General features: G+C 45.9%; 1 protein-coding gene across 1 annotated transcript; it reads left to right on the top strand.

Moving 5' to 3' along the window:
- Window positions 1–1410: 1410 nt before the first annotated feature.
- Window positions 1411–12183, top strand: RBFA (ribosome binding factor A). Its single transcript, XM_019715973.2, is given in 8 exon segments — window positions 1411–1617; window positions 2974–3016; window positions 3677–3853; window positions 4411–4523; window positions 9123–9207; window positions 10472–10545; window positions 11592–11828; window positions 11830–12183. Coding segments are annotated over 8 exon segments (1041 nt in total). The 5' UTR covers window positions 1411–1456; the 3' UTR covers window positions 11981–12183.
- Window positions 12184–24238: the final 12055 nt, after the last annotated feature.

Here is a 24238-nt window from a genome sequence, read left to right as displayed (position 1 = left end):
ATCATTCAAAACATGATTACCGAGCACCTTTTAGGTGCCAAGTCCTGTTCTAAGTGCTGGCGTGACCTTGGGAAACCAAGTCGCCACTCAGGGTGTTTACTTCCTAGTGGGGAGAAAACCAAACAGAGCCATTATCCCTGAGAGCCAGTGATGAGCAAGGCGGGGTGGGGGGGATCAGGAGGAAGTGTGCCTTGTTCCCTGCAGGAGTTATCAGGGAGGACGAGGACGATGGATTTGGGATGAGTGTGCGTCCTTTTCCAGGTAACCTAGTGAGGTCGTAGTGCAGGAAGAAAACACTCAGGCATGAGTAAGCGAAATGGCAGTATAAACAGGCAGAGACATGAATCCTCCCTAGTTGTGTAAGTAGCAGGGGCAACTCTCCAGGCGGCCCCCATTTCATTTAAACCACCCTGCGAAGAGCTCTCACTTCCCTGCTTCCATTTGCTACTTAGTGGTAGGGGAGTTGCAATGAACCCTTCTCAGTGAGCTTCGTGTATTTGCATAAACCTTATCCCTCCTCCTGCGCTCACAGAAGCCTAACGGTCCTTGCGCTCTCCACACGTGACCCCACCTTGCCGTTCGGCCCCGCCCCTCCGCTTCACGTCTCGCCTACCCGTCCTCCGGACCCCGCCCCGCCCGCGTCGCCTCCTCCCGCTGCTTCACGTCCCGCCTACCCACCCTTTAGGCCCCGCCCACCCCATGCCGTTCCGCACGTACGTCGCCCCGCCCCGCCGCTCCACGTCCCGCCGACTCGTCATCCAGGCCCCGCCCTGTATCAAAACCCCGCCCCGCGTCGGCACCGCTCCGCACGCTCGTCGCCCCACTCCGCTTCTTCTCGTCCCTCTTACCGGTCCTCCGGACTCCGTCCCGCCCGCGTCGTCCCGCCCCGCTGCTTCACGTCGCGCCTACCCACCCTCCAGGCCCCACTTCACGTCATTTCGCCCCGCCCCGCGTTGTGCGCACCGCCGTGACACGTCCCGCCTACGCATCCTCCAGGCCCCGCCCTATCCCATACCTTACCGCCCCGCTCGCACGCATTTCGCCCCTCCCCGCTGCTCCACGCCCCGCCTACCCATCATTTAGACCCCGCCCCACGTCGCTCCGCCCTGCCTACGCATCCTCTACGCACCGCCCTACCCCTTGCCGCCCCCGCCCCCGCGTCGTCCACACGCTCAACACACGGCTCCGCCCCGCCGCTGCACGTCCCACCTACCCGCCCTCCAGGCCCCACCCTTCCCCCCGTGTCGCCCCGCCCCGCGCCACCCCCGTCGTCCGCACCGCTCCTCACGTACGTCTCCCCACCCCGCCGCTTCAAGTCCCGCCTACTCATCCTCCAGGCCCCGCCCCTCCACTTCAGGTCCTGCCTATCTATCCTCCAGGCCCCGCCCCGCCCACGTCGCCACGCCCCACGTAACTTCGCTGTACTTCATCCCGCTGCGGCGCTCCTTCGGCGGCCATGTGGGTTGTGGTCCGGGGACTGTTGGTTCTCCGCGCTGAGCTCTGGGCCCTGTTTGGCGGCCGCCATGCGGGGCTTCTTTCAGGTGGCGCCCGGGGCCTGCACGGTTCGCCGATCTCCTGCGGCAAGAACCTGCTCAAGAAATTTGCCTCGAAAACCAAGTAACGCACCCCGAGTGCGGAGGGGCGGGGGGATGGGGCGGCTCCCTCAAGGTGACGGGGCTAGGGTGGTGCCCACGGGGCGGGGGTCCACGCGAAGGGCGGGAATCCCAGAGCCCGGGCTCCCAGCACTCGGCCAGCAAGCTCAGACTTTGCCTGTTAGATTAGTGATTATTGAAAGGTCACCAACAATTCCACCCCTCCCTGTTAACATTTGCTGTTTTTCCCACTCCACCTTTTTTCTTGTCTTTTACAGTTGAGATAACATAGTTTTAAGACTCTTTAAAAATAACAGTATATCATGAACATAATAAGCAAAGTGATGTGTATATTTATATTGATTATTGTTACTAGAAGCATTTTTCAGGAGAGTAGTTTCATCAAATAAAGAGGGTAATTTGAAAACCATGAGAAATTTTTTTTCCACGTTAATACTTTCCATGTGGGATTGATTTGAGGAATGAAGAAAGCTTATCAGGGTAGATTTTTATGATAAGAGGTAAGTATAATGGTGATTTCTATACTACTTTTGTAGGTATATGTGGTAAGTTTTTTTGTTTTGTTTTAGACTATTTTTGTTGGTAGACTATTTTTAAAAAACAGTTTTTAATTTATTGAAAAATTGGCAAACATAGTACAGAGTTCCCATAAACCACACCCAGTTTCCCCTATATTAGCATCTTACATTGTTCTGGCACATTTGAAATAATTAATGAACCAGTATTGATAGAGTATCATTCAAGTGCATGCCTGTGCTCTAGAATCAGGCATTTCTCCATGGAGCTCTCCCATTAGTGGAGAATGGCATTAGAAACCATGATCTGAGCTCAGTATGTTCATTGCTACTTGCTGTTTGTCTTTTAGGCCCTTTGAGGTGACAAAGCAAAAAGTTGGTGTGTACATTAACCCGTGTATATACACTTCACTGTAAACGATTCTGTATGTCACCACCAGTATCTGTATTAAATGAAACTTGAGATCATACAGATCTCCAATTCTATTCCACTACCACATGGACCATTCTAGCTTCCTTACTTTGCCCTTCTGTAACCTCCCATTGCAACATTGAAAGCCTGGCTCCCCTACCCACCACCTGTTTACTTAGTTGTTCAACCCCAGTATCTCTGTGAGTCAGTTGTTACCCTGTACCCCCGGGAAACAGCTGTATCAAAGCACAGTGTTCATGTGCAGTTTGGTTCATGTATTTTTAAGTTCCTCTTTCTCTACGTTTTGGACTAGAAGTAGACTTTGTTTAGCCCTTAGATACAGTTGTGGTATCATAACCTCAAGTTAGCTTATGTAACTTTTTTCCTTTAATTTTGTATCAATATCCAACATAGTTTTATTTTCTCCCCATAGAAAAAAGTTTTGGTATGAAGGTCCTTCCTTGGGCCCTCACTTGGTAAGTAGACAGCAGCAGCGATGAGCCACTTTAGAACCTTGATGGGCATGAGGTTCCAAAAGTCGGCAAAGCTCCTGCCTGGCAGTCCGTCCATTTCCATACTGAAGGGGACAAAGTCTATAGGGGTGGGACTAGATGCATTGGTAACATAGAATTTTGATTTATACAAACAAACCTGACATTATAATTTTCCAGAATGGCATATTTATGATCAAATTCTAACATGGGAATGTCCATTCAGTTTTTAGTGTGTGTGTGTTTGTGTGAGTGTGTGTGTGTGTGAAACACGTGTGTAGATATACTGTAAAAGTTTAGATAATGAATGGCTCTTGTTAGAAAAAAACACTGTATCCAACCACTGAACTGAACCTTTTAAGAGGGGGAGTTTTATGATATGTAGATTACATTTCAATAAAATGTTTTTTAGAAAAAACTACATAGTGGCAGTACTTTTAATCTTGGAGGGATGCTGGGTAAAATCTGGAATGATCCAGCTCTGCAAAATACACTGCATCTTAATGAAAGCTGAGATAGCTGAGAGTAACATTTATTTCTCCTGTATGAGGTGTTCAGGTCCTTCCCAGCTGCCCCCTTTTGGAAGTTAGTGCAGTTATAATATACAGTGTAATGTTGGCCTTTGTGTGTGCTTTCCTAACGGAGATTTACAAGCCATCCCAGCTGGAATTCCCAACCAAGAGCACCTCAAAGAAAACCAAGAAGGAAGACCATGTGCGCCTCAGGGCCCTGAACGGCCTCCTCTACAAAGCACTCACCGATTTGCTGTGCACCCCCCAAGTGAGCCAAGAGATCTACGACCTGAACGTGGAGCTCTCCAAGGTAGCTGGCCCGGGCGCATCGAGAAATGTTGGGGCTGAGGTCTGCAGGCCTGATCGTGTCCCTCTCCAGGTCTTTAGTTTGCGTTGTGGGAGTGGTGCTGAGTGTGCCAGTGTAAGCCCACGTGTGCGGTGTGGAGGCACATTCCTGTTGCACATGGGGGCCATGACCAGGCAGCATGGAGTGTGTGGTGAGACGCCCAGTAAGTGTGAGGAAGTTGAGACCTGGGAGGCCTGGGGGCTAGGTGAGAAGTGGCCACCTCTGCCTTTGTCTTGGTGTAAAGGTGAGGGAGGTGACTTCTACCGTCTATCTGCTTAGCGTAAGTTTAGCTGAAGGGAAATGATGAGGATACACGGGCAGTTCAGGAGTTGTCACGAGAGCCGTGGGGTGGCGTGGGCACTGAGAGTTTGGTGTCTGGGTGTATGGTGGGGATGGTGGGCTGTGGCAGTGTGCCCGCCCGAGCACCTGCTCTCAGGTGGCTGATTGCTGAAGACTGCTGTCACTTGGGTTTTCATCGGAAAGCCCACGTGAGCTGAAAGTGATTTGCCGGGTGGACTCAGGTGTCTGTGACGTGGGACTTCTCCGCCTGCCGGGTGTACTGGAAGGCTACTCTGTCTGCCGAGCGGAACACACACGTGAAGGCCGTCCTGCAGAGGAGCTCCACGCAGCTGAGGTGAGCATGCTGGCTGCCAGTGATGCTTCTGCAACAACTTGAGCTCCCGCCCTGCTTCAGTACGTCGTTTTGCTGTTAAGGAAAATTTTGGAAGCGTTTTCTTGAACTTCAGAGTATAATTTATTTTATCACATGAGCTGTAATCTAGGTCTGTGGTTCTCCAAAACAGAGTGGTCCTGCATCCCTGGCCCCCCAAGACCCTTTCAGGGGTTTGTGAGGTTAAAGCTGCTTCCCCAGTAACATGTTCTGTCCCTTTCTCACTATGCACAATAGCACTGAAACCACGTGGGTCAAATTGCTGGCCCAGGTGGCCTGGTGGTCAGTGGAACTTCATGCCGCATGCTTAGTCAAACCAAGGCCAGTTGTATTTAGGAGTAGCCTTGATGGACAAGCAGAAGTTACTAATGTCATTAAATTTCAATGCTTGGGTGTGAGTCTGTTGGCAGGCAGGGTGGTGCAGTGCTCGCTAAGGGTTGAGGGGGTGGCTGCCCCTGGCCGAATGTGGTGATGGCTAGCTAGGATACCATTTCACTCGAAGGAGCCAGTGAATCAACTATAGTTATTCAGATTTGGGTATTTGACTGACACGGTTCTTCAAATGACACAGGTGAGCCTGTCACTTCAGGGAAAACAACGGACTATACGTTTTTCCCCCCTTTCTTGTGCGTCCCCGCCCCTAACTCTGGTTCAAGCTGTTTTTTTCCCCGTCTAGTTGTGTAGGACACAGCTCCCTGGGCCATGCTGGTGTTATGAGACTTGCACTCCCCCCAGGCTGAGGCAGTCGGTCGCTGGTTGTCAGTCGGCTGCTCACAGCAGCGCACGGAAGCTCTCGCCGGCTGCCGACCACTCATGCTGGCCACCAGCCACTCATGGCAGCACATGGTAGCCCAGGGCAGCATACCGCAGCCCATGGCAGCACATAGCAGCTCATGCTGGCTGCCAGCCACTCACGGCAGCACACAGCAGCCCGCAGCAGCACACAGCAACCCATAGTAGCACATAGCGGCTCATGCTGGCTGCCGGCCACTCACGCTGGCTGCCAGCCACGCACGCTGGCCACCGGCCACTCTTGGCGGCACATGGTAGCCCACAGGAGCACACGGCAGCCCATGACAACCTCCGGCTGCTTTCGGCAGCCCAGCTTTCGGGAGAGTTGTTGCTCACAATCTTAGCTGTAGAGGGCGTAGCTCACGTACCCATGTGGGATTCGAACCAGTGATCTTGGTGTTAGGAGCACAGCACTCCAACCACCTGAGGCACTGGGCCGGCCCTTTTTTTTTTTTAATTAAAGTTTATTGGTGTGACAATTGTTAGTAAAGTTACATAGCTTTCAGGTGTACGATTCTGTAATGCATCACGTACATCTCACATTATGTGTTCACCACCCAGAGTCAGTTCTTCCGTCAGCATATATTTGACCCTGTTTACCATCTTCTAGAACTTCCCTCCCCCCTTACCCTCTGGTAACCCCTAAACTGTTGTCTGTGTCTGAGTTTTTCTTTCTTCATTTGTTTGTCTTGTTCATTTGTTGTTTTCAGTTTTATATCCCACATATCAGTGAAATCATATGGTTCTCTACTTGTTCTGTATGACTTATTTCTCTTAGTATTATAATCTCAAGGTCCATCTATGTTGACGCAAATGACACTCTTTCATCTTTTCCTATGGCAGAATAGTATTCCGTCGTGTATATATACCACAACTTCTTTATCCATTCATCTATTGAAGATAGATGGTTCTGTTGTTTCCATGTCTTGGCTACTGTAAATCAAGCTGCAATGAACATTGGAGCACATATGTCTTTATGGATAAATGTTTTCAGATTTTTTTTGGTAGATACCCAGCAGGAGGATTGCTGGGTCAACAACTGACCATACTTGTTGCCAATGATAACATTCAAGCTTTCAAGTGACAATCAGAATTTTAGAAAACTTGTGTCTACCACTGTGAGGTTGACAGCTTTCCAATACTTAGGGACTCTGGATGAGATTGGGGGTGATATTAAGTGCAGTGTCGTGTAGTAAAATTTGTCGACCTTCTGAAACTGTAGCTTGGTGACCCAGTCTTTCCTGATGACCAGTGCGTGAGGTTACAGACTCACGCATCGGGAAAGATCATAATGCAGTGGATTTTCACGTTACAGAGTAGGACACGATCTTGATGTGGTTTCAGATTCCACATTGCAACTAACTTTTAAAAAACTACCATTTGTTGAGTTTTTGTTTAGTGTCAAAAAAATCCACACTTGGGGCAGCCAATTAGCTCAGTTGGTTAGAACGTGGTGCTAATAACACCAAGGTTGCTAGTATGATTCCCACTTGGGGCACTGTGAGCTGCGCCCTCCTTAAAAAACAAAAAAATCGACACTTTTCTGACGGATATTCATGTACCCCTCCATTTTCCAGTTACAGATCTGTGTGAGGCCAAATTTTCTTCTTATATTTCAACCAAAATAACATCGGAACAGATTGAATGCAGATGCAGTCGTAAGGACCCATCTGGGTTCCATTAAGCTGGGCAGGAAAGAAGTCTGCAACCTGTGTAAACAGTGCCACTCCTCAATAAATTTTTTTTTTTTTAAATAGTTTTTTTTTTTTTTTTTTTTATTGGGGAAGGGGAACAGGACTTTTATTGGGGAACAATGGTCAAATTGTTGTCCTTTCAATCTTAGTTGTGGGGGGTTATGTTCAGCTTCAAGTTGTTGTTCTTTCAGTCTTAGTTGTAGAGGGCGCAGCTCAGCTCCAGGTCCAGTTGCCGTTGCTAGTTGCAGGGGGCACAGCCCACCATCCCTTGCGGGAGTCGAACCGGCAACCTTGTGGTTGAGAGGACAGGCTCCAACCAACTGAGCCAACTGAGCCATCCGGGAGCTCAGCGGCAGCTCAGCTCAAGGTGCCGTGTTCAATTTTAGTTGCAGGGGGCGCTGCCCACCATCCCTTGCGGGAGTCGAGGAATTGAACTGGCAACCTTGTGGTTGAGAGCCCGCGCTCCAACCAACAACTGAGCCATCCGGGAGGCAGCTCAGCTCAAGGTGCCGTGTTCAATCTTAGTTGCAGGGGGCAGAGCCCACCATCCCTTGTGGGACTCGAGGAATTGAACTGGCAACCTTGTGGTTGAGAGCCCACAGGCCCATGTGGGAATCGAACCGGCAGCCTTCGGAGTTAGGAGCACGGAGCTCTAACCGCCTGAGCCACCGGGCCGGCCCCTAAATACAGTTATTTTTAATTAAAAATGTCTGTATGGATGTTTAGTAGGTTTACTTAAAATGTATTACTACATACATATTTTTCAAATTCTTTTTTTTTTTTTAAATTTTATTGGGGAATACTGGGGGACAGCGTGTTTCTCCAGGGCCCATCAGCTCCAAGTCCAGTCACCGTTTTCAATCTTAGTTGCAGGGGGCACAGCCCACCATCCCATGCAGGAATTGAACCGGCAACCCTTTTGTTCAGAGCTCGCGCTCTAACCAGCTTAGCTATCTGGCCACCCTACTGAGCCATCCGGCCGCCCTTAAATTCTTAGTTTTAATTTCTAGTATGGCAAACATTGGTAGACACAACCCACATAAACAAAAGCTCTAGAGGGTCTTCAGTAATTTTTTCAGTGTAAAGGAGTCCTGATGTTTTGAGAACTGCTGAGCTGGGTGACAGTCAAGAAGTTAGTTTTCTCCTCAGGCTCAAAAGATGCAGAAACCTCATTATCTGCACCCTCACAGTTGAGCCTGTCCTTCCTGCTCCCCTCTCCTCTCTCTATCCCGGCTGCCCCTCCCCGTACGTCATCCTTCATTGTCAGGGGCAGGGGACAGATGTTGCAAAGTCAGTAGTACACAGAACTAGTATTTTCACACCATGTCCTTAGCCAGCCTACAGTGTGGTCAGTGACGTCCATTGCCGTCATCCCTGGGAGTGTAAACTTGTGTCTGAGCAATTGTCAGTTAATTTCATTTCTTACATTTAACAGAAAGGTGAGAGATTTCCAACAATTATCGAGATAATGTCTTCTGATTAATTTTTAGGTAGTTAGAAATTCAGTTGAACAGAATGTCCCTTTTCCCAACCCTTCTGATCACCCAGGGTTTAGTGTAAGGGTTTTTCCACAACTGCAAAGAGAGGCAGCGAGTCACTGAGCAGGCGTGCTGTGTGTTGCAGCCCCATTTCACTGGGTACTGACACCCAGATTGTCTTATGTCTGCTGAGTTATGTGTCAGTGGTACAGGGATCACTCCTGCATCTGAGGTCTGGGTCCTTGGGGATTGTGTTGCACTTTGGGGCAATTGCATGTCGCCTGAGTGGAGGACGTCACACGGACAGGGTGCTAGTGCCCATCTGTGGAGCCCAAGAGGCTATCTGCACTCAGGTCCAATTATTTATAGGGACCTCACAAGCTGCATTTAGAAAAGTAAAATCAGTTGTGCTGAGGATGCATTTCTTACCCTTTCGTAAGGTGCCATTGGCTAAAGCAGACATTGCCCACTGACATTTTCATCTCAGGATAATGTGATAGCGGATCTTATTTCTTACGTCTTCACAAGATTATCATGTTTCTGTTCCTGACACTGTCACACTTCTGCACTAAGTGTAAATCTGCCCTGTTTTTCTCCAGGCATCTTTTGATGTCCCAGCAGACTCTGAGGAACGTACCGCCAATTGTGTTTATTCAGGACAAAGGACATGCAGCCCTAGCTGAGGTGAGGCCTTTACATAATAAACTTTTAATGATGTCAACTTTTACAGGACTAAGGTTTTTGAAAACATAATGTATACAGTTTAAAAAAGGTAGACTTAGAAGGGTGCAAATGAAGAGTAGGGCTCCCGTGCCCCTTCCCAGCCTAAGTTGCCAGAGGTAACCTCATTTTCTGGCTATCCCTGTCACTTTGGTGAACCAAATCTCCATTCCTCGATTTTCAAGCTTCAGGCAGTCAGAACTGCCCCCCACCCCTCGGACTTGCCGCCTCCTCTCATCTCCCCAGATTTCCTCCTGTGCGTTTTCTCGCTGCCTCGTGATCTTGGGTTTTTGCTCACTTGCCCGTGGATCACGCCTTTTCTGAGATCTGTTCAGATCCTACCCATTTTTATTTGTGCTGTTATTGATGTGTGTAAGTTCATTATGTATCCAGTCGAAGTCCCTTGTCAGAGATGTGTGCTGAGAATCTTTGCTTCCTGTTTTAACTTGGGAGAAGTCCAGTTTGTCCTCGTTTTGTGGTATCGTCAGTCCTATTTCTGGTATTTTCTGTGGACTGATTTTTCTTTTGGTTCTACTTCTGTCCACATTTGTAATGGTCACTGGTGTGGTGTTTTTGGTTGCTGCAGAATGGCAGGACCCACCCTCACCCCCACCCTGGCTTGCACTGAAGTGGTCACTGAGGTCGGCCCTCAGCGCACAGTCTTGGTGACTCGACCCGGAGGCAGGTGGAGCGGGCAGGTGGATACGCCAGCCGCCCCTGGTGTGCAGGGAGCAGGGCGCCCTTTGGGTGAGGCCCTCAGGTGGGCAGCGTGAGAGCCCTGCAGCTTGGTCCTCTCAGCTGCCTTGGGCTCACTGGACGTGGCCCCAACTGACTTTATGTGGCCATGTGAGGGGCTTTTTCCCCAAATGAATTCTATGGCAAAGTAAGCATTTGACAAACCAGTAAATATTAGTTATTTAATTCAGCTAATATCTAATTTTCTCCCATAAATTTGACTAACATTTACAAGTTTTAAATGTAGTTTTTAAAAACTGTTCATTATGAGAGAAAACCTGATTGTTAAAATAACAGGTGTGTGAAAGCACAAGCTTGGAACAGGTCTCATCATTTGAACAGTGTTATTGGAAGGAGTGACAGTGAAGTGCCATCAGAAGGCCTGCGACTAAGCCAGCCAGGGGATGCGTGACGCTCGAGGTTAGCTGGATCCAGGCTCTGCCACAGGCACCGGGAGGTGTGGCTGAATCATCCTCGGTCTGTTCCCTTTCAGGTTGACCGGTTACTGGCAGTTGCTGACTTTGGCCCCTGTGATAAAAAAGACGACGTCATACAGAACAGCTTCAGGTGACGCACATGGGCGTGTGTTGGGTGCTCTCAGCACAGACGCAGGTGTGGGTTGCATGTCCACGGCGCCCCCAGCTGTCATTGCGTCCGGGCCCTGCCCTGTGTTCTCGTAGCAGCCTGTTGACAGTGCCCTGGCCTCACGAGGTCCTCAGGTCCACCCAGAAGTGCCTTTGGTGTAGGTGAAAGACACACGTGTCCCTCACCTTTTCTTGCCCTCAGTGCACGATAGGCCCTGTCCTTGCACTTAGGGGACAGGCAAGAACAGAGGACAGTGGTGTGTTTGGGGCCTGCATTTTGCTGGGGAGGCTGACAGGAAGCAGTTACCATCATGGAGAGAAGTCAGTAATGTGTTAGGAGGGGAGGGACACCCAGTGGGGGGCAGCGTTGCCTCCGAGGAAGGCATGTGAGGATTCGAGGGCTGTGTGTGGAAGGGCTGTCCCAGGTGCAGGAGTTGTCACACAGCTGGCCGCATCACCCTCATGTGCCACTGTCAGGGCCTTGGGGGCCCTCAGGGCCACTGAGCTAGAGTGGAGGCTCCAGGCAGCACCAAGGAGGCAGGTGGGGAGGCAAACCTGTGGTCGTAGAACCTTCCTGAGTAAAGTGTTAGGGGGTTTAGAGCTGTGATGTGGACAGATTGGGGTTTTGAAAGCATCACTCTGGTTTGGTTTTCACAATAGACAATTCATTCTTTTCGGTTCATCAGGTAATGTGAGTGATGGACGTAAAAGGCCCCAACCATAGTTGTGTGTCACTGGCCTGTTGCACTGGCATGTTTACATGGGAGCATTGAAATGTGTTCAGTGACCTGCAGATGGCTGCATCAGACTTGGGCTGGCCTGTGCCACACACAGGCGCATGCAGTGTTGGCGCAGTGGCTCTGGGTTGGAGAATGCCAGCCCCAGGCCCACCCTCCGTCCTGTCCTCTCAGTGTCCCTCCGGAGGGCATGGGGACAGTGCACAGGGGACAGTGGGTGTGGGGAGGTGCCGACTACCCTGGGAGCCCCACAGAGTGGATCGGGCATGTCACCAGTGCTTCTTCCCTGCAGGGACCCTGAGGCCCGAGACGTCACACCGCCATGTGACACCCTGGGCCCCGCTGTGTCCTCGAGTCTGAGTGGGATAGATCATGAGGCTCTCAGCAGGCAGATCGCGGAGTACAAGAGGAGGAAGGACAAGGGGTGTGGGCGCGTGAGCCCAGTGTGGTCGGGGCCCGAACAGGTGGCTGAGCTGACAAAGCAGAAGAAAAAGAGGAAGAAGTGCCAGCCCCGCCCAGACAGTGACCTTTCCCAGGAGCGGCCCGTGGGGGGCGGGGAGTGAAGATGACCTGGACGATGGCTGGACCCTTTGTGAGGAGACCGTCCCAGGTCATGAGTGGGAACTCCGAGAGGCAGAGCAGTTACCAGAGGTGGAGAGAGGTTACAACAGCAAAGGCTGAGGGACTGTTGAGCACACCAGGGAGTGGATGGGAAGGCTGCACGTGATGGGACCTCTGCTTTGAGCAGCGCAGCCACTTCTAGTGTCTCACAGGGAAGCCTTCGTGTGGCGTGCAGTTGTCCTCACTGAGCACTCTTGTCACTGTCACTGTGAGAAGTGAGACGGTGTGTGGAAAGTGCATAAAAACCTTTTAGATTGATGGTACTCAGGTGGCTCATTATTTTCAGACTCACTGAAATGTCTTTGTAACTCGTGCCTTCACGGTCATTCTCAATGTGTGCAAAGGTGAAATCAGTGAAGTTCAGACAAGGTGACACTGCCTTCTCGCTTCCTCTCGTATTGTCACCAACTGTGCTTTTCACAGTGTAGCTGTGCTACATTTTCCACATTTGTGTGTCTTCTGATGGTGATTTCATTATTTAAACATGGCCCCCGTGTGCAGCTAGAGCACTGCCTAGTGTCCCTAGTGTGGCTGTGATAAGCCTCTCAAAGAAGGGACACGTGTTGGGGGGTGTCACAAGAGTGCTGCTGGAGAAAGTCAAGTGCATCGTCATTTAGTTCTGCGTGGATAAGCACTCTCCGAGTACCATCAGCCTGAAGTACACAAACGAGGTTAACAGAGCTCAGATAGGCAGGTGCACTGTTAAGGTAAAGCAAGGAAACCTGGAATGTCATTTCTGTTTTTGTAAAGTATTTCAGGAGGGAGAATGTTGCTTCACATCTGTGATGCTGGCAGGCCGCCAGCACCCTTTTTTTTTTTTTTTTAATTTATTGGGGTGACAATTATTAGTAAATTACATATTTCAGGTGTATAATTCTGTATTACATCATCTACAAATCCCATTGTGTGTTCACCATCCAGAGTCAGTTCTCCTTCCATCACCATATATTTGATCACCCTTACCCTCATCTCCTACCCCCCACCCCCCCGCCAGCACCTTTCTCTGTAGATACGAGGACGCCCTGTCCTTGTACATTTCTGATAAGATGGAGGGTGTTTGGGAATTGGGAGAGGGCCTGTGGAGGGATTTGGCTGATTCTGAGCACAGACAGTCTACAACTAGGAAAAAACCGAAACAAAACATCAATAAAACAGCAAACTCTGGGGAATGGGGATAATTAGATTTCCAGAGTTGCCACATAATTAGATCCAAATGTGCAGTTTTCAACAACAACAAAAACCCACATGGCATACAAAGGAATAGGAAATTATGGCCTATTCAAAAGAAAAATCAACAGAAACTCTCCCAGAAAAAAGACTTGACGGCAGGTCTACTAGACAAAGACTAAAACTGTCTTAAAGAAAACTTGAGGAAAGTCAAGAAAATGATCTATGAACCAAATGGATATAATAAAGAGATAGAAAACAGAGAAATCATAAAGAAATTCTGGGGCTGAAAGTATAATAACTGAAATGAAATATTCACTAATGGGATTCAAAGGCAGATTTGAGGACGCATAAGAAAGAAACAGCAAACTGGGATATAAGACAATGGAAATTACTGAGTCTGAGGAACGAAAACAAAGACTGAAGAAAAATGAACAGAGCCTAAGGGACCTGTGGGACACCATCAAACAGATCAATATACACAGTATGGGAGTCTCAGAAGGAGAACCGAGAGAGAAAGGAGTAGAGAGAATATTGAAATAACGAATGAAAACTTCCCAGATTTAATGAAACATCTAGGAAGTTCAGTGAACTCAGAGACACACACTGAGACACATAATCATACTTTCAAAAGTCAAACACAGAGAATCTCAAAAGCAGCAAGAGAGAAACAAATCATCTCAAGGCATCCTCAATTAGATTAACAGGTTTCTTATCAGAAATTTTGGAAGTCAGGAAGAAGTGGTCTGATATATTCGAAGAGCTAAAAGAAAAAAATCCCTTTCAACCAAGACTTTTATATTCTGCAAAAGTGTCCTTCAAAAGTAGGCGAGAAATCAGATATTCCCAGATAGGCAAAAGCTGAGGAGTCTGTACCACTGGCCTGCCCTGCAAGAGATGCTCAAGGGAGTCCAGTAGGTGACATGAGAGGACTTAGACAGTAACTCTAAGCTGTATAGAGAAATACAGATCTCAAGAAAGGTAAATACACAGACAATTATAAAAGCTAATTTTCTTGCAACAACAGTTTGTAACCATTTTTTGTTTATGATTTAAGAGACTGATACAATTTTGAAAATCATTAAAGGCTAGTATTGTAACTCCACATTTTGTTTTCTATGGAATTTAAGAGACTAATGCATTGAAAAGAATCATTAGTTTATTTGCTGGGCACACAGTATGTAAAGATGTACTTTTGTGACATCAGCAACCAAAAGTGTTGGGGGCAGAGCTGTTAAAGAAACAAGAGTTTTTGTGTGTTGAAATTAAGCTGGTACAAATTCTGATGAGAACGTTACAGCTTCAGGATGCTAAATGTAATCCCCATAGTAACCACAAAGAAAACAGCTATAGAATATATACAAGGAAAAATAAAAGAAAATGAAAAAGGAATTTAAATGTTTCACTACAAAAAACAACAACAAACAAACAAAACAGAAAACCCCCCACAGAAACAAAAAGTAATGCAGGAAATGGGGGACAAAACTATATGCCATATAGCCAAATAGCAAAATGACAGAAGTCCTTATCAGCAATTACTTTGGATGTAAATGGATTAAACTCTCCAATGAAAAGACAGAATGACAGGATGGATAAAAAACATTGTCCAGGCCGGCCCGGTGGCTCAGGTGGTTGGAGCTCTGTGCTCCTAACTCCGAAGGCTGCCGGTTCGATTCCCACATGGGCCAGTGGGCTCTCAACCACAAGGTTGCTGGTTCAACTACTCCGAATCCTGCAAGGGATGGTGTGCTTGGCCCCCTGCAACTAAGATTGAACATGGCACCTTGAGCTGAGCTGCCTCGCGGATGGCTCAGTTGGTTGCAGTGCATCCTCTCAACCACAAGGTTGCCAGTTCAATTCCTCGAGTCCCGCAAGGGATGGTGGGCAACGCCCCCTGCAACTAAGATTGAGCACGGCACCTTGAGCTGAGCTGCCGCTGAGCTCCCGGATGGCTCAGTTGATTGGAGTGCGTCCTCTCAACCACAAGGTTGCCGGTTTGACTCCCGCCAGGGATGGTGGGCTGCGCACCCTGCAACTAGAAAACGGCAACTGGACCTGGAGCTGAGCTGCGCCCTCCACAACTAAGACTGAAAGGACAACAACTTGAAGCTGAACAGCACCCTCCACAACTAAGACTGAAAGGACAACAACTTGAAGCTGAACAGCACCCTCCACAACTAAGATTGAAAGGACAACAACTTGAAGCTGAACAGCACCCTCCACAACTAAGACTGAAAGGACAACAACTTCTTGACTTGGAAAAAAAAGTCCTGGAAGTACACACTGTACCCCAATAAAGTCCTTTAAAACAAAACAAAACAAAAAAACAACAACAACATTGTCCAACTATATGCTGTCTACAGGAGATTCACTTTAGATCATAGAACATAAATAGATTGAAAGTGAAAGGATGTAAAAAGATACTCTATGCAAATAGTAACCAAAGGATAGCAGGGTTAGTTAGCTACACTAATCGTACAAAAAAGGCCTTTAAATATAAAAGTTTACATGAGAAGGGAGGACATATTAATAAAAGTTTCAATAAAACAAGATATATAACAATTATAAACATTTAGACACATGTCGTGCGGGGCGGCCTGCGGGGCCTCTGGTCCCACTCCCCACATAAGAACGCAGGATATGGCCAAGCCAAAAAGGAACACCCACGGAGCCATAGATAGGGGAGTCATACCACTATATTCTCTCTGGCAGCCGGGCGAGACATATGCTGTAGTAGCCACACGATCTGCAGTCCGCCATTCACTTCTCTGCCTGCCAACCAACCAATCACTGCAGCCCCGCAGCTACACCAGTAGCCAATCGGCCAACCGGTCACAGCCGATGGCCAACCAATCACAGTTGACAGCCATTCATTACCTGAGCCAGCACCTCTCCACGTGAGGCCGAGAGCCTGGAAACTGCTCTCTGGGACTGTCCCCACACACACATAATGGTGGACTATCAAAATGTATTAAGCAAAAACTGACAGACTTGAAAGGAGAAACAGTTCTAAAATAACAACTGGAGACCAGTACCCCTCTCAGAACAATGGATACAAAATCAAGACAGAAGATAAGTAAGGAAATAGAGGACTTAACACAACAAACTGTATTTAACATATACAGAACACTACCCAACATCATCATACACATTCTTCTCTAGTGCACATGGGACATTTTACAGGACAGAACATATGTTAGGCTACAAGTTAAGTCTCAATAGATTTAAAGACATAGTTATACAATCAGTGGGTGAAAGAAGAAACCACAAGGGCAATTAGAAAATGCTAGAGATAATGAAAAAACACAATATGCCAAAACTTATGGGACACAGTGAAAGAAGTGCTAAGTGGAAAATTTATAGCTATAAATTTTTACGCTAAAAAACAAGATGTCAAGTCAACAAACTAATTTTACAATTTAAGGAATTAAAAAAAAACACACTAAACCCTGATAAAAGTGAACTGGCATTTTAAGAAAACTAACCCAAGAACTGAGAGGTCTATGGATGGAGCTGGGCTTCCTGTTACTCTCTAGTCCTGACTTCCTGTTAAAACTTTATGGTTCTAACTTCCTGGGGGAGGGATTATTTATAGGGGCCATCTTGGGAGGAGACTCACTTTTTGCACGTTGACGGCTGACTGAAGGTGCGCATTCTCACACTGCTGCGATGGTTTTGCTTTTTTCTTTTCCCGAATAAACTGTCTTTTGGTGGACTGCCTGGAAAATTATTTGTGCATTTGACAACCCAAAGCTAGCAGAGGGAAGGAAATAAAGATTAGAACAGAGATAAATGAAACAATACAAAACAGTACAGAATATCAGTGAAACTAAATGTTGGTTCTTCCAAAACAGCAATAAAATTGACAAACCTTTACATCAAGTAAGAAAGATTCAGGTTACTAAAATCAGAAATTGGAAACATGACTACCAGTTGTATAGAAATAAAAAGAATTATTAGAGAATATGAAGAAATTGGAAAACATCAATGAAATGGACAATTTTTTTTTTTTTTTTAGTGAATTAAAAACACAAATTTATTATCCTACAGTTATGGAAGTCAGAAGTCCTCCATAATAGGTTTCACTGGGCTGCATTTCTTTTTGAGGCTCTAGGTGGAATGCATTTCCTAACCTTTTCCAGCTTGTACAGATTGCTCACAATTCTTGACTCGTGGCCCTGTATCTCTCCAACCTTTGCTTCTATCATTCCATCTCATTCTCTCTGAAATGGACAAATTTCTTGAGACACAAAAGCTACCAAGACTAAAGCATGAAAAATTAGAAAATCTATACACCTATAACTTGTAAGATGATTGAATCAGTAATCAAAAATCTTCCAACAACAACAAAATGCCTTAGACCTATGGCTTCACTGTCGAGTTCTACCAAACATTTACAGAAAACTACTACCAATCCTCAAAATTTTGCAAAAGTTGAGTAGGATGGAACACTTCCTAACTGTATGAGGCAAGCATAACCCTGATACCAAAGCCAGGCAAAGATAACACAAGGAAAGAAAACTACAGACCAATATTCCTTATGAACATTGATGCAAAAATTCTTAACAAAATTCTAGCAAACGGAATTCAGGAGCATATTACGTGGATTATACACCATGATCAGGTGGGATTTATTCCTGGAATGCAACATTCAACATTTGAAAAATCAATGTAATACGCCACATCAACAAAATGAATGGAAAAAACATGATCATCTCAACTGGTGCGGAGAAAGCATTTAACGAAATTCACACCTTTTTATGAAGAACAACAAAATAAGAATAGGAGTACCTTAATATAATAAAAGCCATATGTGAAAACCCACAGCAAACACTCAATGGTGAAAGACTGAAAGCTTTCCTCTGAGATGAGGAATAAGACAAGGATGTCCCCTTTCACCACTTCTATTTAGCATAGTACTGGAAGTCCTAGCCTGAGCAATTAGACAAGAAAAAGAAATAAAATGACTCCAGATTGCACAGGAAGTGGTAAAATCTCTCTGCAGATTATATGATTTTTTGTATAGGAAATCCTAAAGACTCCACACAAGAGCTGTTAGATGTAATAAATGAATTCAACAAATAGCAAGATACAGAGACAATGTGAAAAGTCAATGGCATTTCTACATACAAACAATGAACAATCTGAAAATACAAAACAATTCCATTTACAATAGCATCTAAAAGAATAAAACACTTAGAAATTAAGTTAGCCATATGGATGAAAGACTTGTACAATGAAAACTACAAAACATTGCTGAAAGAAATTAAGAAGGCAAAAGTAGATGGAAACACATCCCATGCTCATGGATTGTAAGACTTCATTATCTTGTTTGTCATAATAAACCTAGGAAGATGTCTATAAAGTGACTTGTATTTTATTATTGTATTAAATTAATAGAATCACTGTGTAGAAGTGACTTCAGAAAGCACACTCCATCTAATACATCCCTTTGTGTTTGACTCACTGTTTTCTCATCCATGTTCATGGCTTCAATTATAATGCATATTATGTGACTTATTTCTATTTCTACCCCAGGCTCTCTTCTTAGACCCAGACCTGTATTCCCAACTATCTGTTTATTAACACCTAGAAGTCTCAACAGCCATACTTAACGTGGTTTAGACCAAACTTGTGATCCCCTTATTCTCTTTCCAGTGTTTGCACTACCCATCCTCAATGCCATCATCCTGGACATTGACTTGTGGCCACATCCAAACTATTATCAAGTCTTGTTCACTTCACCTCAAGTATCTCGTAACTCTTTTGCTGCGATGTTCAGATATGTTTTCCTGTTGCACTATCAACAACAAAGATGTTTTGTATGCCATATTGTGTAACATTTTGTCATAAATTTTTTATGTCTTTAATGCCATTAGATTCTAATTTATCTACCATGTTTCCCCGAAAATAAGACCTAGCTGGACAATCAGCTCTAATGCATCTTTTGGGGCGAAAATTAATATAAGACCCTGTCTTATTTTACTATAGTATAAGACCTTGTCTTATTTTACTATAATATAAGACCTGGTCTTATATAATATAATGTAATATAAGACTGGGTCTTATGTTAATTTTTGCCCCAAAAGATGCATTAGAGCTGATTATCCGGCTAGGTCTTATTTTCGGGGAAACAGGGTATACTTAAATCTAATTGATACCACTTAGTATGTTTTAAGTATTTCTTGCTAAAATTCAACATGATGGTAAATTTATTACCATATAACAAAGGTTTAAAATAAAAATGTGATTTATGTACAAAGCCCCTCGAAATGTTATTAAATGTATAAAATAGTCAAAATATGAATGTTTTATTTTTTGTGTGGATTTTTGACACATTTTGAAAAAATTTGAAATCAATTAAAGTAGTGAAAGAGATTAAGCTGTCTGCTGCTCTTCAGCTTCAGTGCTACTACACTAATCTCAGTTCCAAACTACCATCATCTTTCCCTGGACCACTCGAACAATCTCCTAATTTTTATTCCTCCCATCACCATTCCTTCCTTCACACTACAGCTAGCTGTACTTTTCAAATGCAAACCTGATTCTTATCAACCCACTCATTAAAAGCACTTCATTGGCTTCTCATGAGTCTTCAAAAAACCAGAACAGCTTCCTGATCTTGTCCCTCACCTCCCCTCATGACATTTTCCTTCCTGTGCTCTCTACTCCAGTCTTGTTTCTTTGCTCCATCTGACTGTGCCATGCTCCCCCAGGCACAGGACCTTTGCAGGGGCCGTTGCTGGTGCTTAGGGACATCTCCCTTCACCACCTCTCATTGCTTTGATCTGCTAACGTCTACTTGTCCTTCTGGTTGTGTCTCCTTCAACACTGCGAGTCTAGATCCATTTTCTTGGTCATAGACGCTTGGGGAGCCCACGTTCTCCAGGAGCATTTGCCTCAGTTTATAATGAACATCTCCTTGTGTAATTATTTCATTGATGGTGTTCTCCCCGCTGGACTATAAGCTCTAGGACAGCAGGAATGAGTCTGCTTTTGTCTTCTGCTCAGACTGTCTCCTTGGCACCTAGTGGACACACACAAAGCAGATGTAGAACAGAAACAAGAAAGCCAATATCACATGTAAGTACGTAGCTCACAAAGAATAATTGTCTCCCCTAGAAATTTCAGTGGTTTTAGATTAATCTTAGCAATTTATGTTGTTGTAGATGAGCATGTGTACAGTTTCTCTTTGTAGTACACCAAACTGCTACTGAGTGTAGTTGTCTAGTGTGTGTACTCTACATGGAAACAAGCCGAGTTAGGGAAATGGGAACTCAAATCCAGCCCACTCTGCTGCCCAGGTCTGTGCCCTGATGTGAGGCTGGCACTTTGTATTAGCACTTTGATCACTCACCCAAAGCTTACAAAGGTGTCTTGTGCTGACACATCAGGCACTGGGGCCAGTTTAAGATTTGTGTCTGTTCCATGGTCACCCAGAGTGCTCTCTTTATGCTGGATGATTATCTTCACAAATGCTGATGCTGACTATGGGGAACCAGTTGCCAGAGTAGGAAAGGTACTGTGGCATCTTAACTCTTTTTTTCTTAATTTTTTTATTGGGGAATATTAATGAACAGTGTGCTTCTCCAGGGCCCATGAGCTCCAAGTCGTTGTCCTTCAACCTAGTTGTGGAGGGCGCAGCTCAGCTCTAAGTCCAGTTGCTGTTTTCAATCTTTAGTTGCAGGGGCGTTGAACCGGCAACCTGGTTGAGAGCTTGCGCTCTAACCACCTGAGCCATCTGGCTGCCCCAGCATCTTCATTTTTACACACAACTGAACAACTGAAATCAAAGCATCAGTACTCACACCGATGCCAAGTATGCTGTGTGCTGTGGCATGCCCAGCATGTAGGGCCTCAGGTCTGACTTCTGATTTTGAATGATTTGATTACATCTCTGTCATGCACTTTCCTGAAACTTGAAAATAATCTTGATGAGTCCCACTGAGTCAGATTGCTCATGGTGAGGGACCATCCTTTCAACATCAAAGCTGTTGAATGTCATTTTCAATGTTGTTTATTATATGTCCATGCTGAAGTGTTTATGGACGTAGTGGACTGATGTCTGCAATTTTCTTCAACTGCATAAAAAAAAAATGGATCCAGAGATGAATAGTTGGATAGCTGGGTGATATATAGCAAATAGAGCAAATGTTAATTGTAAGATCGAGGTGATGGTGTTCACTATAATTATTTCAACTTTTCAATACATTTAAAATTTTTCGTAATGTGTTGAAGGAAATTCATTCAACATTAAAGTTTTATTATAATTATTAAAATACTTGCATATATTTAAGTAACAAAGGCATCAGGGAGACTATAATAAAGAAGAAGATATGGTCCCTGTTGTTACAGCACTCTTAGAAACACATTAGCAGAAAATGATAATACAGTGAGTGCAGCAAAAGACACAGAAGGTTCTGGGGATATGGAGGGGTACCCACATTTTGTCATGTGTATGTGTATGGTAGTTGTGGTCAGGGAGATCTATCTGGAAGAGAGGCCAGCAGAACTCAGCCTTGAAGGGCAATGGGATAGAATTTAGTTCTGGAATGAAGAGGGAAGAGATTCAATGAACAACACTGTGTGGTATTTGGAGGAGCAGGAGATGGGCTGGAACCTTGGAGAGCCTGTATGCCATGCTGACTCTCTGGGCTTGATCCTGTGGGGGATTTGGAATGGCTGAAGGTAAGAGGGGGAATGACAGGGTCAGATGCGATAAGATGCTAAGATGGCTGACTGGAGAAGCAGCGAGGCACCAATGCTGGTGCTGCTGTTGGTGTTCCAACCAGGCCATGTCCTGAATGTACACATGGTAGTAGGGCTGTAGTTGAGGGTATAGAATTGAGGGACATTTAGGATGTAAACGTGGAGAACTGGGAATGGGAAAAATGAAGATTCGGTAAGCATACTGCCTACTTTGAGAGAGGCTAGTGAGGGGATGATGGGTTTGCTTTTGAATATTTTGAATTTGAGGTGCCTGTGAGACACCCAAGTGGAGCTGACCAGTTGGCAGCCAGAAAAATAAAACTGATACTTGGGAAAGCAGTGGATACATTGATTTGAAAGTGAAATAATTTGAATCTGTGGTTGTGATGAACAAGGAAGAGTACGCAGAGTACTAAATGAAAGGCATGGGATTTCCAATACCTAGTGCAGTGCCTGGCACATACCGTGTTTCCCCGAAAATAAGACCGGGTCTTATATTAACTTTTGCTCCAAAAGACACATTAGGGCTTATGTTCAGGGGATGTCATCCTGAAAACTCATGATTGGGCTTATTTTCCAGTTACGTCTTATTTTAGGGGAAACACGGTAGGACATGGGTGGTGAGTGTGGGTGAAAAAGCAATGGGAGTGGGCAGAATCATGGAGAGCAACACTCAAGGGTGGGCTGAGGAAGGGAATCTGATAAAGATGCAAGGAGCAATCAGAGAGGGTGGAGAAGATTAAAAGGGCAGGAAGGGAGACGGGCTACAAATAGATGAGGACTAATATCTGCTCTTGGGTTCAGCAAATAGGAGGTCACTGGTGACCAAGGCTATTCTGCAGCGTGGTGAGGATGGGAGTGAGAGAGCACAAGGATGTGGAGCGAAGGGAGCAGAGGAGATGGATGGAGAAGTGTGACAAAAGTCTCATTGGAGCGTCTGGGTCTGGATCACAGAACTGCAGGGCTTCAATTCGACTTCACTTTTCATCACACCCATAGTTTCTCAAAGGAAGCTAGCTAAGGACATCATACCCATTTACCGCTGTCGTTCATGATCAAATTAAATCACAACGCATAAATAAATATGAAGTACAAACTGCCCTTCAATTATGACTTGTATTTCTGTAGGGAAAAATCAAACTGGTCAGATCACATCAGTCCAGCATTGAGTGTAATCTTTAAATTAATTCAGACATTTATTTGGTACCTGTTAGGTTTTTAGTTGCTAAGCTAAAACTGAATGGAAGGTACCCGTAGGGAGAAGCTGAAATTTGGGGGCGGAGGGGGTATGAATGGACAATGAGGTGCTGGGCAGAGCAGGGGTGACAAGGTCCAATGACGGACCTACTGGCCCTGAACGTGGGCAGACACACCCTCTGAAACGAGCTGTAAGGTCAGGGCGGTTGTTGAGGAAATCGGTGTGCACGTGGGGATTGGGAGGTCCGGAGGCCAAGTCTTGGTGCTCTGGGGAGGAGACGTGGTTTTCGTGGGAAAGGAAGTTGAGGGACAGGTGCTGCCCAGGGAACTTCGGTGAAGTGGGAAAGGCCTGGAATAGTCATTAAGGAGCGGGAATACCACAGGGACCAGACACATAAAAGTAGGTGTTTTTGCATACACCTGGCCTCTCCTTAAACTGCAAGCTTCCTGAGGGTGGAGTGGTGCTTCTCTTCCCCATGGTCGCTGGACTCAATGGATGAAGACAACAGACCCATTTTGAAAGTTCTTACTCCATGTTTCCACTCATTTAGAGAAATATAATAGTTTCACAATTTTTAATTAATCTGGGCAAAAGTGAACTTTTAGGCCAGTTAGGAGTTTTTACGAAATGTATGCAATTAACCTTTTCCCTACACAATATATAGTGGCTCTAACTTAAAAATCAGAATTCTCAAGGAAAGGTGTGACATTAATTTTCATAGAAGGTAATTAAGTCAGGAGACCCTATCCAGTCAGCTCACCAAGATGTGTCAATCAAGGGCACACTTCCCAAAGTTCTGAAAGCTCAAGTTCTATTCTCCAATGGCAGGAAGGGTTCTCCTCATAGCTACTTTCCTATTGGCTCTGAGATGTGGGCGGGGCCACCCATTCCTGCGGCAGCCACTAGCTCCACCCCCATTCCATGCAAATGAAGTCAAAGTTCTGGTGAGCCCACGTGATTAGTCACGTGGTTGAGGACTCCATTACCCCACCCCCTTTAATGACGTCATCACCCACTCAAACTCTCACGAGAGTGTGCACAGATGCTGTTGAGGGGCTGGCAGGCCAACCCACTGTGGCAGGAGGGGGCGTCAAGACAGGGTCTCCAGCAGGGGTACCCCACTCCCATTGTAGAGCCTCCAGTCCAGCTTTAGGCAGGGGCCCCAAGGGGTCTGTGGAGCACTGCCCAGGGGTCCCATGCACACTCTCCTCCCATTGGCTTGCTGCACCACCATGCAAATGAGG

The sequence above is a fragment of the Rhinolophus sinicus genome, linkage group LG09, assembly GCF_036562045.2.
Source record: "Rhinolophus sinicus isolate RSC01 linkage group LG09, ASM3656204v1, whole genome shotgun sequence".
Classification (NCBI taxonomy): domain Eukaryota; kingdom Metazoa; phylum Chordata; class Mammalia; order Chiroptera; family Rhinolophidae; genus Rhinolophus; species Rhinolophus sinicus.
Note: the sequence above shows the minus strand (reverse complement) of the source record. Positions and strands in the feature narration are given on the sequence as shown.